Below are 16,379 nucleotides of genomic sequence, written 5' to 3'. Positions count from 1 at the left end.
ACTGTTTTGGCTAAAATCAAACATAACCTGAAAAGCAGTATCTCACCAGTTCAGGTGCCTATTCTGGTTCACAGCAAAGCCTTAAATCGGCATTTTCCAACAACAGCACCTACAGTAACATCCTGCTGCCAAACACGCGGTAACGTCGTGTCATCGCCTGAACCATGGGACCTATTCTTTTTACCAGACAAAAGCTGTGAAGCCTGAAATGAAAGGGTTAAAATTGAGAGGCGACTTAAACAAGTCAACAAGACTCTCAAAAATGAAGATGCACAAGGAAGAAGCCACAAAATCCAAAATAACTAAATGGCCTCAGTAATGCGGCAGGAGAAGGTACTTCAGTGACATCCTAAATCATACTGGAAAATGAGCTTGGACACTTAAGCTTATTATCTTCATAGCCAGTAATTGGTGCTCGCAGTGAGTCTAGGGGACTAGTCCCGCAGCTCACAACAAATCAGGGCTGATAAGTTCCGAAGAAGGAATATGGGACATTTAAATGTGTCCTCTGTAAATGTTTGTGACTATGCCTGACCCCAAATAGTGCTATCTACATCCAGAGCTGGTGACACATTATTCTCTTGTGGTCTACACATCCTATTACTAAACAGCAGCAGCCAAAAAGGCCCAAATCCCACTTCAGCCCCAGGTCAGCCGGCAGACCCAAACTAACACATACATGGCAAGTGCTGACAGATTTCCACCCTCACATACACACACAGTTATCATCTATTTCACACCAGCAGTGACACCACTTCCACAATCACAGCCTGCTCTTCATCTCAGCACACAGTTCCATGCAAGGTGCAAGCAGCGAGAAATACTTTTCTAGATGCCCTTGGTAGAACATGCTACCCATGCTCCAATGGTCTGCAGGTGAAGGTGTGCTAAACAAGTACCAAATGCAATTTCCAATTATCTAGTGGAGATAAGAACATACAGAGATAAGAGATTGTCACAAAGTGACTGATACACTCCATTCAAAGTGATTTTTCATGAGAGTAAGATTATTTGCTAACATGTCACTAAACAGGCTGTAATTCATGCTATCAATTTGCAAAGTAAGTAGAAAATCAGCTCTTTAGAAGAAAAAAACATATTTGAAGATGACACTAATACTAGTGTATCAAAAGGCATTTTAAAAGAGACACCAGATTCTTTTCTAAGATTTTCTCAGTCATTCCATAAAGCCAAAGAAGCTTTGTGTTCCTCCAGATTTCAGCCTGAGACATCGTTTCGAACAACTTCAACCTCTTGCCCTCTGGGAGTTGTAACACTCCTTGACATCCCTTTACTCTGCTCTCATGAGACCCCACTTGGAGTTCTGTGTTACAGTTCTGGTCTCCCCAACATAAGGACAAGAAGCTGTCAGAGCAAGTCCAGAGGAGGCCATGAGGATGATCAGGGGCTGCAGCACCTCCTGTATGAGGACAGGCTGAGAAAGTTGGGGCTGTTCAGCCTGGAGAAGGCTGCATGGAGATCTCAGAGCAGCCTTCCAGTGTCTAAAGGGGGCCTATAGGGATGCTGGGGAGGGACTCTTCATCAGGGACTGCAGTGATAGGACAAGGGGTGATGGGTTTAAACTTAAACAGGGGAGATTGAGGTTGGAGATAAAGCAGAAGCTCTTCCCTGTGAGGGTGCTGAGGCACTGGCACAGGGTGCCCAGAGAAGCTGTGGCTGCCCCATCCCTGGCAGTGTTCAAGGGCAGGTTGGACACAGGGGCTTGGAGCAAGCTGCTCTAGTGGAAGGTGTCCCTGCCCGTGGCAGGGGTTGGAGCTGGATGAGCTTTAAGGTCCCTTCCAACCCAAACCAGTCTGGGATTCTATGATAATCCTTACATTTGTAGGATTGCTGGTGGTGGCTGGAAGCTCTTTGGAGCTGAAGTGTTCCCTGCATCCTGTGCTTTGAAAACCAAATTACACCACTGAAAACCACTGCTGCTGCTGCTACAGGCAGTTACCTCTAATTGAAGGGTAGAGCAGCACATGTGATTTGAGAGCTTGTGGCATTCTCCAGGCTATTTCTTGTAAAGAAAGGAATTATGCAAATCTCTATAATGTCACAGTCATTACATACGTATGGAGATAGCACTTTCTGGGAAAGGCAGAACTTGTGGAGCTGAAAGTTGCATTGACATTTTTCATGCTAATGTGCTATTTTGATAATTACCAATGCCAGTGCCAGAAAATTACATATATGCCAGCACCTGTTTTCTTCTTGAGCATCAAGAACTAGATTTTAGGGCATCTGTAATTGAGCTGAATGTAGTTTTGGGTACTATCATGGAAATAGAGGCCAAGGGGGAGCTCAGTAAGTCTCCTAGGAGAATTATTACCCTTTCTCAGTATTAAACAGGGCTCTTTATATTGATGGTTTGATTAGTGTGCTTGATTGCAGGGCATGAGTGACTAAACCTGGTTAACATACAGTTACCAGAAACGTTTGTTATGACAGTCTTTGATGCCATCCGATTAAAAAAATACTCCCTGGTGACAGCCAGGAGAAGATTGCCTCTCATTTAGAACAAACCCCAGCATCAGCGATGCAAACCCCATGGACCCTGGCTTGCAGGGTGGAAAAGTGAGCTGTTTTCATTAAGTAGCTTATTTTTCACAGATGTTATGTTATTTTTAAGTAGTTCTAATGCCACTATGCATATTAATTTCTAATTGCTTTCCCACAAGCTTACTCCATTCATTACAATTACTGCTTGCCAGGGCAAAGTTTCACATATGTTTGATGTTGTTTCCCTCTTCTTCTAGTTCTCTCTGCTCTAAATATATACTCCTTTTCCATCTCCTCCCCAGTGTCAAGTTTCTTCTGGTCATTTGGATTTTGCTCCTGGTCATTCCAGCCTGGTGGAAAGATGAGAGGGGAGCATGGCTGCTTTCATTTCTACAGCTTACTCTTTGCTTCTCTCCAGACAGAGAAGAGGACATCAGTCAAACACATCAGGAGCCATAGGCTTAAGCATACTGGAATTTAAGCTTCATGCGGTTCCTGCCTTTGCCTTTACAATCCTGCAGCCAGGTCATTACACTGTGATTTAGTCTGACCAATTGTTACAGAGTACAAAAGCGCAAGCAAAAATTCTTCCTTTTCTTATTGCCTGACTTGCACTGTTGGCAACAAAAGCACATTAACAAGTAAGGAACTATGGGGCTCCGCTTCCTGCATTGAGTTCAGCACCATTAGGCATTTACTGTCTGCTCTTTATGAGAGAAAGGGCACGTGCTAACAGATGAGCACAGTGTAATCTCACTGCTAGTAAACACCTTTTCTTTGGACTAGAGGGCCATCAAAGAGTGCTAGCACAGCAAAACCCTACCCTCAGAAATGGAAATACCATGGAGAAAGGAAAGGATTAAGAGGGTAAGGAAATTAAGGAACAGAAGCTCTGAAAAACAGTTATCCTCCCCTCCCAAGCATCTATCCTTCTACTCATTCATGTGAGCAAAGGTTCCTCTCACCTCATACTCCTCTTTAAATCCATAGCCCTGTCCTCGCTTCATCTGGGTGATGTGCTGCAGCAGGTCGGCCACTCGGATGGCTGGCTGGAACTGCCCCCGGGGGTAGGACATTTCCACCGGCTCGCAGCTCCGGAACGGGTGGGTCTGGATAGTCAGGGTTGGCTGGGTCATCTCTCCATGGCTACTGTCTGTTTTAAAGACAGGGAGGCAAAACAAGCTTTCACCTATCTGGTATTTCCATTCTTGTTCTTGCTCTGTTAGTTTATTTGTTTCTCCACCAGCCCATAGGTTGGTGCAGGCAAAAGAAAGCAAAGAAGTAAGCAGGAAACACACACTTGCCTACAGCTTCCTGGAGAGACTAAACCACACTTGAGTAAACCCAATGAGATAGAACAGAGTAAATAGCCAGTCAGGCTGATAAAGGACACTGCACAGAGACTGAAATAGCACATTTTGTAAGGGTGAGCTGTGCGTAACAACTCCAATCGAATTACATACCTGTCTTCACAAACCTGCAAAGAACATGACTGAGAGATACATACAGATGAGCAAGATACTCGAGTGGGATTTGGGGTTTACAGCATGAGGTAACTCAAAGGGGCCACGTTAATAGCAAACAAATCATTAGCATTTCAAATAAGTCACACAGGGTGTTAGAGGCGAATTAAACTGCTCTGCTGGTTCAGGCCTAAAATTATCTCAATTATGAAGCTGTAATATTATCAGAAATAATAAGCCAGCATAAAAATATAGTTATCTTGCATGCAGAAATTGACATTTCAGGCACGTAAGCACGGAAGAAAGTTTCTTTTTTAAAGAAATGGATTAAAAACCCCTCTATCACTATGCAGCTGGAGCTGTAATCTCTTACATCCCCAGCAAAACTCTATATATACAAAAGATATTCCTGGTGAAGTAACAGGGAAGAACTTAAATAACCAAACAATTGACTGTCACAATATTTAACAACAGAAACTCAGACTAAATGAAAAATTCAGTTTCTTATTTACCAGAGATGATCAAATTTAAACAGTTGGCCAAATAATCCATTGTTTTTTCCTATGACTACAGGTATGTGAGGTGCTTGGGTCCTTTCACACATACAGGCCTTAACAGACTGCAGCAATTGTCTGGTCTTACCCAAAACCAACCTACGAGCAAACAGAAAATGCATCTCCCTCAGATTGTTCTTAAAAATCCTTAACATTGTATGCACAAGGCTTGTTTCTGACAAAGAGCCTACCCCCCATCCCTTGTCAGCAATCCTACAGTCATGTTTCTGAAGGGATAAGGAATAAATAAATCAAATTTCAATTTCAGGGTGATTTTGGTGAGGCAGAAATATGTCTGGAATGCTGCTGTAAACACTGCTGTCCTTGGGAAATCTCCATGGAGTGTGATCGGCAGCAGTAAGAATCTGCGCCGTGTCCCTTGCTGCAGAGGTGGCCAGGGCAGAGGGATGAGGGCATCGGGCGGCCTGTGCAGTGACAGGACACGACAAATGATGCTTGAGCTGGTTTAACATGGTATTATGGGGAAGATACCAAGACTGTACGCTCTGTTTTGAAGTTGTGAAGTTGCAGGACTACAAGAACTAGAACAGAATGCCAGCAGTGGACACTGCTGCACAAGGAGGTCACCTCCAGTGAGAGATAAATAAGTCTGGTGGTTGAATTATTGGAGATGCTGAACACATCCCGCTTCTCCTGAAATAAATTACACAAAGTGATCATCAGCTCTGAAGATTAGGCTTCCGAATTGAAGGATTTCTGAGTCCCAGGTTCTCATAAACACAGTCACATTCCCAGGACACTCGGAGATTTACAGAGCTATGGCTCTAGCGCAGCAACCCTCACATACAAAATGTGAATAAATTTGGGATTTAAGGAAGAGTAACATCCGAAGCATTTGTATAATCATCCCTAATGCTCCGACTAATGACAGTGTGAGCACTCTGAACAGAGGGAATTTCAAGGCTTATTAATTCCTCTTGTTGGATTCGCTTTCCCAATGCATCTTTCCACCCCTATTCCCTATTAACCTCCTGTAATGGAGAGGAGAGGATTTTTATCTCGGACCATTTCCGACAGACGTACTACACTTAATTTTCCATCATTAGGTTTAATACAAACCCAATTTCACAATTGGCTTCTCTGAGGAACCTGCAAGTAATGCCACATTTTTATCAGCCCCAATTAAGAAACATTACCACATCCCTATTCGAGAGGGAGTCTTAAAACTAATGTGTGGCTCTAGTGCTAATACGGCGAGGGCACATGCAGAGCACAGGCGACTTGTACAATGTAGCTCAGATCAGTCAGCTCCTTTGCAGGCAATTATTAATTTCTGTCTTCATCAGATCCTTTCATTCTGGCATACTTGGCTCTTTTGTCAAGGAGAAGTATCATAAGGAGAGGTGAAAGGCAGGAAAGCAGTGCCCCTTCTTTTCTGGGATAACTGCCCTCAAGTAGGTGCCCATGTTATCAATCTGGAGCTAGAAGAAGGTGCTCAGTGATTCTCTTCTTTGAGTTTACAGTGACAATTGTGCTTCTGGTCTCTTTGCTCAGATAAAAAACGGTACAAACTCCACTGATTGTAGTAACAGCTCTTGCAGCATGGTCTGTGGCATCACACTGTTCATGTGCTTCTCACCCAGCCAAGCACTTCTGCTTTAAAAAAAGCATCCCACAATCTACTCAACCCTGTGACACACAGACCTGGAACTAGGGAGAAGATCACCTCCTCTGGCCATCTGTGACAAATGCATCTTGAATGGCCTCTGTGCTACCTGAAAAACACCCCAAACCCTAGAACTGCACCAGCTCAGGTTGGCTGCCAGGTATTTCCACCAGCCTTTTCTCTGGGCCAAGGAAAGAGTGGAGGGGCTTTTATGAAGACCAACTGCTATGTATGAGGTGAGCCCCATGGTCATATGTTCTGCTAATAAAGCCTGATGCAAGCAACATATTGTTCCTGCTCTGTCCAATCAGACCATGAGTCCAAACCTAAGCAAGGCATGACACCTTCTCCCAAGATGTGCTGTGACCAATTCCAAATGCAGGCAGGAGGGGAGGTAGCAGCAAACTGCTCTCTCTCTAGGACAACGAACCAAAAGTCTTTGAAGGGCTTCCAAAGAGGCTGTGCTTCTCCTGCAGACTGCAGCTATAAACCACATCTTGTTCCCTTTGTTGCTCGTATTACCAGAAAACACAACAAAAAATCCCTCAGTGAAGTCAGACCTTCTGCTTTAATCGTTGCACTAAAGGCAAGCCACGGCAATTTTCCACAGACCACCCCTCTCTGTCCTCTTCTCACAAACATGCCCCAGGCAAATCATAGAATCACAGAATGGTTTGGGTTGGAAGGGACCTCCAAAGCTCATCTAGTCCAACACCCTGCAGTGAGCAGGGACATCTTCAACTAGACCAGGTTGCTCAGAACCACATCCAGACTGGCTTGGAATGTCTCCAGGGATGGTGCATCTACCACCTCTCTGGACCAGTGAGGTTGAGTTTGTAGGACAAACTGGCCTCTGAAACACGTGTGCCTGTTGGGAGTTTTCAGTGAGAAGAGCAAAGCAAAAGATACTTTTTTTTTTTTTTGAAAGATGCTTGAAATAATTCACTCTAATACTCAGAAACTACTGAACACAGAGAATTGTGCACTGGGGTTTTTATCATCTTTCATATGCACATCTTATTTCTAGTCATATGTCCTCCTGTTTTGATAGAACACATGTCACCATATTCCACTTCATGCCAATGATGGAATACAGTACCAAGAAATAATCCAAATTAAAACACTTCAAGAGACAGCGATTCCATTCTGACCTCAGAAATTGGGGCAATGCTTAATTACCCTTGCTGTCTAAACAGTTCTTAATTGCAATTTGAATTTCCTTTGACTTGCAGGCATTGAATCTTAATACACCTTCTGTTAGATTAAGAGCCCTCTGAGCATTTGAAATCCTGACCCATGCAGGCACTGACCAAATCACTTCTTCAGTTTCTCTTTGGTAATGTAAATCAATTGAGAGCTTCTGAAGTCTCATTAGGACAGGCTGCTGAGGGCTCCCGTTCTTTCCTAGAACCATTTCTAATTTTCCACAGATCTTTTTGTGCAGCTGTATTAATAACAGGTATTCTGCATGTTGCTGGAAACATGCTGTTTGCAAGAGGATCATTTCTAATATTAGCAGCTTGCAATAGCAAAATATATTGTCAGCTTGTTTGTTAACCCTTTTTAGGGCAACAGTCTTACTCCCTGTAGTAAGATGTCCCTTGCTAACACAGATATTTCGATTCCTGGAAGCTGGCACTTTCATTATCAGCCCAAGAGTTCCCAAAATACCCTGAAATTTTTTACAAGACGTTAAATCAATGATTCACTGCCTCACATAACTACCAGGATTGGGAAACTCTTCAGGCATCTCAGCTTATCTGTTTAGTGTGTGACTGCAGATAATCAAATTTAACAGGGTTGACTCTCCACTTTTAATATTCATAAACTCTCCCTGCTTATGAAATGGGCTTTTTGGGACACTGATGGAGAAATAATCACGAGCTTGCTGAAGTAACTTCTGAGGTTTTACTCTACCAAGAGAAACCTAACGGAGTGCAGGGTGAAGAGAAAAGCTGCAGCAGAGGCCAGCTAGGTGGCATCTTTCCCCATATGATGAGTAACTGTGAGGGTGAGACTATTGCTTGCCTACAACACCTCGCATTTTGGTGCTACTCAGACAAGTAAAATAAGCAGCTCTCTCCACCAAAAAATTGATGAACTTCTCCATGGATGTCACATATAAGATGAAAAGCAGCTGAGAAAGTAGATTTCCAGCCTGGCAGTGGCTCTGTGTGACCAGACCCCTGTGCACCATCCCAGCAGGGCTGCTGACAGAGGACCTGCTCCTCCAGGGCACCTCTGGGAATGAAAACTTTAGATCCTTTTATACATGTCACCTTGTTTTGTAAAGGTAGTTTTGTTAGTGTGAGAGGTAGATACTGGACACAGAGTATGATGATGCCTTCTGACCAGAAAACTGCCTCAAACAACTGAGAGCAACATGGCATTGATGTGTCATCTTGTACACGCAGAGAAGTTTCTTTCAGAACTTTTGCTTTAATATCACAAATTCCTTCTGTGTCTGTAATGACAGGCCTATCATCCCTGTTTATATTTTTATGCTCTTAGCCTTGCAAGTGTGTAACACAGTAAGACATCCTTTGCACCCAATAAATTATACTTTGAGTGGTGTTTGTGATGGATTTAATTATACACATATCCAGTCTCTCCATACTAGAGTAAGGGTTGTCAGTTATTTGACATCTCCCAAGGATGACTCCAGCACGGCTAATATCAGTTCCCCTCTCACTAAGAATATGGTGCAAGCTGGTAAAATTAATTTGCTTTTTTGCATGCATCAAGGCTTTATTATATGATGACTATTCAGCTGTAATATGCTATATACAATACAAACAGTGGTATGGCAAACCAAAGTGAAAGCATCATTTATCTAATGATATCAACTGACCTAGAAAAAGGCACTTTCCTTAACAAAAAGCCTTCTGACACCAGGTCTGCCAGACAGCAGAGAATGGACCTCTTTTCAAAGCCTATCAAGAAGCCACATATGCATAATTAAAAGAAGCTTCAGAAAGTGCTTTTCTTTAGATTCTAAAGAGAATTCTAAGAACTTCTTGGCAAACACCTTACACAAGTCTATTCTACTCATATTGCATATGTTTCATCCATTAGCACAGAAGCAAATCTCCTTGAACATGTAAGGAAGATACTTTGGTGAGGTGAGCTAAAGCTTGGGACTACAGGGTACATGTGTAACAGTGCAGCTCTTCAAATATGTGGACCTCACCAAGACACATCTCTGCCACCTCTGTAGAGGGTGTGTAAGGTAGGTAGACCTGACAGTAATTCATTAGCTACAGATAAAAGACTATTGATGGCAACTTCAATACAGCACACAAAGCTAGTAGCCATAAAGACTGGAAGAGTTTTCCAAGCCACATGATCATCTGCAGGCAGAAAGAAATGTCAGAGAAATTCAGATCAAAACCAGCCTATGAGGTCACCTGTCTCTGTTGCTCATGCTGCTGCAGGCCAACATGAAAACTGGAAGAAGAAACCTGGAGAGGGGCTTTGGACAAGGGCCTGCAGGGACAGGCCAAGGGGAATGGCTTTAACCTGCCAGAGGGGAGACTGAGATGAGCTCTTAGGCAGAAGCTCTTCCCTGTGAGGGTGCTGAGGCGCTGGCACAGGGTGCCCAGAGAAGCTGTGGCTGCCCCATCCCTGGCAGTGTTCAAGGGCAGGTTGGACACAGGGGCTTGGAGCAAGCTGCTCTAGTGGAAGGGGTCCCTGCCCATGGCAGGGGTTGGAACGGGATGATCTTAAGGTCCTTCCCAGCCCAAACCATTCTATGATTCTGTGATTCTCTAGAGAGGGTAACTACACATCATGATATCTGCAAATGCTATTTACTGTTGGGAGGCAAAAGGACAATTTACTGCTTCAACAGCTGATTTAAAAGCCAGGGCTGGAGCTGGATGAGCTTTAAGGTTCCTTCCAACCCAAACCAGTCTGGGATTCTTTTGTGAAAGCCTCTCCCACATCTCCTTAGAGGCTGACATGGCCTGGAAAGCTACAGATACAACTGAATAGAACAAGCCACTGAATTTCAAGATTCTACTGCATAAAACTCCCTCATCCCACAAATAGAAAAGCTGCCAATGATGACAATTGATAAAACAGCAGTATCAGCTTAACATCTTTTTAGTTCCTTGGACATTAGGCTGTGGGTATACCCGCAGCAGACAGATTAGTCACGGACCCATCCAAGCTACGGAAGAGTGAAATGCAAGGCAGCTACTATACTGTTTTTCTGAGCAGAAGCCAGTTTTTGTGTGAGGCTTTGTGACAGTGAGCATTCTCAGCTTGCCCTGCGCACCTGCAAGGAACTACAAGGCACTACAGTCCTCATGCTCTCTGGGCAGCGACTCCCGTTATTAGGAACCTCCTGAGCAGTTGTAATGAGGACAAAGGGTTAATGTCCTTACATCCTGCTGGGAGATGTCAATGGGTACAAGGGGAGGACATGCTGGTTCCCCTGAGCTGAACGCTTTGATGGCATCTGCCGAACATCTTCAAGAGCTACTGGCCATGTACAGTTTCTCCAAAAGCAACTTCTGCTTCAGGTCTTACAGCGCTGCTACCACATGTGCCTTAATGAAATTGAAACACAGGGAAATCTACCTCCTTTATTTCCTAGTATCAAATATTCACTTCTCTAATGAAGATATTTGTGCAAAACATTTAAATCCAGAGCTGTCTACAGCTGGAGGAGAAAATTACAGAGCTAAAAACATGCATTACATCAAAAAGTATTAATCAAGCGTGGAATAGGGTAGAGGCAAAACCAAAATCCCCTATATCTTCCTATCAACAAATCATGTAACAGCCAAGCCTAGGGACTCATCCATTACTGCAGATACAGAACATTTATTAGCAGAAGGCATAACAGATGGGAACAAATAGCAATGAACTGCAGATAGTGCCCAAAGATGGATACTAGTGGTTGGATGACTGATGCCCCTTTTAGGACCTCTTTTTCTTTCCCAGGATTGAATATTAATAAATGTCAAAAACTAAACTTATGTTGCTCAACAGCAATGTCTGGTGAATCTATCCAAGAAGCCAGAACGCCAAGGTTTAAATCTGTCTTCAAGGCACAAGATAGAAATTTCTCCAATGCCAAGGGCTGTTTCATAGCACCTGTGGCTGTTAAATTCAGATGGAACTGGGCAGGGTGACCAGTCTGTGTAAATCATGTCTTAACAGTGCCTTGTACTTAACTTCTCACGTGTAAAACAGGGATATTAATCCTTACTCAGACAGAGTGGTTAGTAGAACTGAAGTCTGAAAGAGTTTTGAATATATCTATACAAGTTTATGTCCTATTTCCTCTTTTTCCTCTCTGAAATCTGGGATTTTGAAAGTTTTGGGGACTTTCTCGGCTTTTGCTTTCCCATGAGAAGTGCAGACTGAATCTGTCTGTTGCTCCTTGAGCTTCAGATTACTTAGTGTGCAGTTCACACCGTCATTCTCACTACCAGGACAGAGGGGGGAAAACAGCTCCCGCAGAGGAGGATCCGGTTGTCACAGATGCCAGTACCAGACTGAGAGCAGTCTGACACCTCCCAGCAAGCTGCAGGTCTGTGCCCTGCTGCGCAAGTATGGCTGAAAGATAAATCTACCTTTAGACTTTCTGACTGATGACACTGAGTCTCTCGGAAATGGGAACAAACCGTCTGGAAAAGGGACTCCTTTCCTTCCCTCCCTTCTTAAAAGAAGGCTCATTCACTGACATGAACACTGTGATAGACATCAGGATAAATGTGTGTATGGTGGCAGTCCCTTCAAGCCTCTGTGCCTGTGCTGTTCATGTGTAAGCCAAGACACTTAAGCAATGGGTTGTAATTCCTTTCTGGTCTACCAGTGGGCATCAGAGTAATAAAACGTTTAAGGCAGCCATAGTAGACTACTGTGCCTGGAAGTGAACATTTACTGTAGATAAGTCAAAACAACAGGTCTGGTAAACACCAGTGGTTAGATTCTGATCAACTACACAACATCTTTCTGATTCACAGAATCACAGAATGGTTTGGGTTGGAAGGGACTTTAAAGCTCATCTAGTTCCAACCCCTCCTGCAATGCACAGGGACATCTACAACCACACCAGGTTGGTCAAAGCCCTGTTCAACCTCATCTTGAATGTTCCCAGGGATGGGGCATCTAATATGGTCCCTTCCAACCCAAACCATTCCATGATTCTACACCAGCTGCACACTTACATGAGACAGAACTAAGCTGAAGGCAAGGCAGCCTGCTGGGACTTGGCCAGAATGTCAAATCCCGTTCATAAAAAGAAACAACAGACACCTGTTAGAACTCCTAAACCTTTTGTTTTTAACGATAAAATATCAATTAATAGCAATAATAAAGCATGAGCCAAAAGGCTTTCCAACTAACACATGACCACAGGACTAATAATGATTTTGGAGCTCTCTCCAAGTTCTTCCCAAGAGACACTTAGTGTGTTTGCTCTCCAGTGAAGTGCAGGACACCATACCTGTCTTCTTACCTAACAGCGTGGTCGATGGAACAGTGTCTGATGATACTTGGAGATGGAATTCCGTTCACCCACACGACACAGATCAATGGAAATCAACAGACGATCGACAGGAAGAGAAGTCACAAAAGATGAAAACAAGGTTAGCTGGATCTCACACGCAGAAGAGTCGGTCTACAGCTCATATTTGGAACGTACAAAAGCCAAGAACATTTAGAAATGAAAGAAAAGTCTGGCACTAGTACCTGAATAGTAGGAATTCAACAAAGATTTGCTCTGAAGGGTTTTGCTTTGGACAGAAAATGAACAAGGAGAGGGTGATGCTAGGTAGGAAAGACATAAGGAAAAGACTTTAGACATATATTAAGAGAGAGAAAGAGAACAGGGAGAATGTTCCGCAAAGAACACAGTAATATGGGATATATAAGGCTTATCAAAATGAATTATATTTTTCATCTTGACATGCATATTACATTTATTACATTGTCACCATGATGGATTTTCTTTAATATAAGCACTCCAGACCCCAAATATAGAATTATAGTTATTGTAAATCAATGTGCTCCTACACAGGGTACACATACGGAACTGTATTCTAGAAATCCTGTTTTTTAACCAAAGGAACAAATTTATGCTTTTGTCTCTAGGAGAAGTATCCTTTAAAACACCCCCCAAAATACAAACTCTAGACAATCAAGTGCAGTATTAACAGGAAAATACTCAACACAATGTACACTGGTGCCACAGAAATACACAGGTAGGATAGCAATTCTTTTGTTAGATCAATGCAAAGTAACAGGGGACTTGTTCTTCAACCCAAGACTGTTCATAGCAAATCCTATGATCCTTTCCCATGCGAACTGGGTTCTTTCAGGACAAACATCTCTCCTGTCTCCCATTTAAAGCATTAGCATTCCCTGGACAAGAATCACAAAGTATTTCCATATTAATCAAATCTCTATGGAAAGGAGGCAGGGCTCAACATCTTCCCAGTAGATTCTTTTCTTGATAGTAAATTTGTGAGACTGGTTTCTATCTACAACAGCATACACATACATTCTTATGGCAATCCATCATTTCTGAACACATATTCCTTTGTTATAATTCTGCATTCACTCTCAGAGAGCTACAGGCATTTATTTATCTCCTCTTCGCAGTGTGAGGAAACAAGCTAATACAAATCTCAGTATATCAGAAAGATGACAATAGATAACAGGGAAAACTATCCCATAATCCAATAGAAGTAGATAAAACTCAGTATACATCAAAGTAATTTCAGAAGCAATTTTTGTATCTCTAGAGCAAATACCACTTAAAAAATTCATGCTACTCTATAGGGTGAACCGAGGAAGTCACTAGGCTGGGAGTCAGCAGAATTGCCTCCTAAGCAGTTTAGAATCATCTAGTAAATGAACTCGCTCTCATTGTGCATTCTCCTGCCATTTTTCAGACTTACACCCTTTGAATACACGTTACAATAACCAAATTTCTCACAGCTTGGTCCTGCCCCTGCTGCCTTCAAGCCATAAAGCATCTCTCCTCCGGGGCCTCTTCCACTTTTCCCCTTGTGTTTTTCAGCCTACATCAGATCCTTCTCTTACTGTACTTGGAACCTGGCCACTTTTGCAGACCTATAAAATAAGGTGTCAAGAAAGTAATTTGTTTGCCCAGTGTCACAGAAAGTCAACAGGGCTTGGAGCAGGATTCAGGTATCTGGGAGAATAAAAGAACTCACTGGGCCATCCTGCCTTGCCAGGAACTGCTAATGATACATTACTGAGACAGTGGAAGTTACACACCTCACTGCAGTGAGTCTGATTAAAACTTACTAACAGAGTTCTATGAATTGAACTGTACTTGTGAGACAGGGAGGAGATGCCTAGATTCAGAAAAGAAAAACAAAACCAACCCACCAAAAACCCATGTTTCCCACAACTCTGCAGAGCTTATTCCCCAAATCTCACCAGCTAGGGGCTTGTGTAATGAGAGATGTGTGCACAGTGCTGCTTCCTAAACAGAGGTTCTTACAAGCACCAGTATGTGCACTGACAGGAAACACTTCCAGAGAGGGCCCCATGTAAGGGTAGAGATTAAGGCTTCATTAAAAGCTCTCTCCGAGCTCCCTGCGGTGGCAGGTGAGGCCACACAGACCCCTCTGGCCATGCAGAATGGTGGGGGCTCCTTCCTCTTCTGGAAATGATTCTCCCTTGCTTTTGATAAGATTTTTCTGAACTAGCAAATCCCACAAAAATCCCAAACCAGCGTGAAAACCAGTAAAAGGGATTTAATGTTTTTTTCCTTTTATGCCTTTGATGAAATCTGACTTTATTTTAAATTTGATTTTAGAACTTTTCACTAAAGAAAGCATGATGGTCATGATTCCACAAGTCTGTATTTAGCAGGTAACCTAAAATTATCTAGGAGGTAGGAACAAGAACTAGATCATGATGTAACCGACTATTGTGACACAGAGTAAATCTAAATACCCTTGTATTTCATTCATCATAAAAACATGCAGGATATGGAAATGTGTGAGTTTACATGTTTCTTATTAAATATGATCCTTAATACCCCGAGTGCCACTCACTACATCTTTCTCATCTCCTTGTTCTTCCTAGTAAAAGCACGCTAACTTGGTCGCTGTACACTAGTTCCACTAATGCAAAACTCAGCTCCCTAAGCTTCCAAAATGTTGCCTTCAAACTGTACTTCTGCCTGTCACATTGACCCCACCTAGCTAACCTGCATCAGTGTCACTCCAGAAGGTTGTCTGGAAAGCCAGCCTCCCAAACTGGCATGTCACAGAAGTTAAGCACACCCTGATAAATCAGCCTTTGGCAAAACTGGCTGCATTTTAAGATATTAAATAACAGAATCCCAGACTGGTTTGTGTTGGAAGGGACCTTAAAGCTCATCCAGTTCCAACCCCGCACCACGGGCAGGGACCCCTTCCACTAGAGCAGCTTGCTCCAAGCCCCTGTGTCCAACCTGCCCTTGAACACTGCCAGGGATGGGGCAGCCACAGCTTCTCTGGGCACCCTGTGCCAGCGCCTCAGCACCCTCCCAGGGAAGAGCTTCTGCCTAAGAGCTCAGCTCAGTCTCCCCTCTGGCAGGTTCAAGCCATTCCCCTTGGCCTGTCCCTACAGGCCCTTGTCCAAAGTCTCTCTCCGGATGCTCAGAATCAAACAGATCCTGCCTGAACCCTCCCAGCATGTCAGGATGGCTATGCTGGTGACCTGGAATTCTCCTGGATAAGCCTGATCCATGCCATTTCAGCAGAGTAAAGCCAGAAGAGCAGCTCCTTTGTGCATCTCTGCTGAGACAATACACTACTGCTTCTCCCATCATACAGATGGAGTGCCAAACTGCACACAATTTATGTGCAATAACATCCCCTCACGCTCTTCTGGTCTGTGCACAGATACTGCTGGATAATTTTAGGCTCACCTTGTCTCAAATTTGTCATCTTGTTTCATAATAACCCTGCATGAAGGCAATGCCTCCATGAGTGTGCAGTACCTGGAGGAACACGATGCTGCTTTCCAAACATGCCTGTAACAGGAGCATGCTCCAACACTGCAAGTCCCATCATTTAACTTCAATGGATTTAGGACAGACTTCTATTTTTAAAAAAGCAAGATATTTGAAAAAAATTAACAACTGTGATGAGCCTGCTTCACCTTCACACAATCCCTGGGGTAAAACCAGACAAGCTGGAATTGCCACAAACCCGTCTATCTCTCCGCAAACACCTTTTCCTGATGCCATAT

The 16,379-nt window shown here is 43.3% G+C and overlaps 1 protein-coding gene across 11 annotated transcripts in view; it reads right to left on the bottom strand.

The window, feature by feature from the left end:
• The window catches only part of PTPRT (protein tyrosine phosphatase receptor type T), a 469,312-nt gene that overhangs the window by 41,322 nt on the left and 411,611 nt on the right, over window positions 1-16,379 (bottom strand). For 7 of the 11 annotated variants that reach the window (XM_061441416.1, XM_061441421.1, XM_061441417.1 and 4 more), the window contains 3 exons: window positions 12,855-12,932; window positions 12,622-12,657; window positions 3,471-3,658 (listed from right to left, as the gene is read on the bottom strand). In XM_061441416.1, the coding sequence (XP_061297400.1) occupies window positions 3,471-3,658; window positions 12,622-12,657; window positions 12,855-12,932 (302 nt within the window). The remainder of the gene's footprint in view (window positions 1-3,470; window positions 3,659-12,621; window positions 12,658-12,854; window positions 12,933-16,379) is intronic. The other 4 variants (XM_061441423.1, XM_061441426.1, XM_061441427.1 and 1 more) reach the window with 2 other exon arrangements.

Source organism: Pezoporus flaviventris, unplaced genomic scaffold (assembly GCF_033815535.1).
Source record: "Pezoporus flaviventris isolate CSIRO_AGI_PZ_B2104156 unplaced genomic scaffold, CSIRO_AGI_Pfla_v1 ptg000213l, whole genome shotgun sequence".
NCBI classification, from domain to species: Eukaryota; Metazoa; Chordata; class Aves; order Psittaciformes; family Psittacidae; genus Pezoporus; species Pezoporus flaviventris.
Note: the sequence above shows the minus strand (reverse complement) of the source record. Positions and strands in the feature narration are given on the sequence as shown.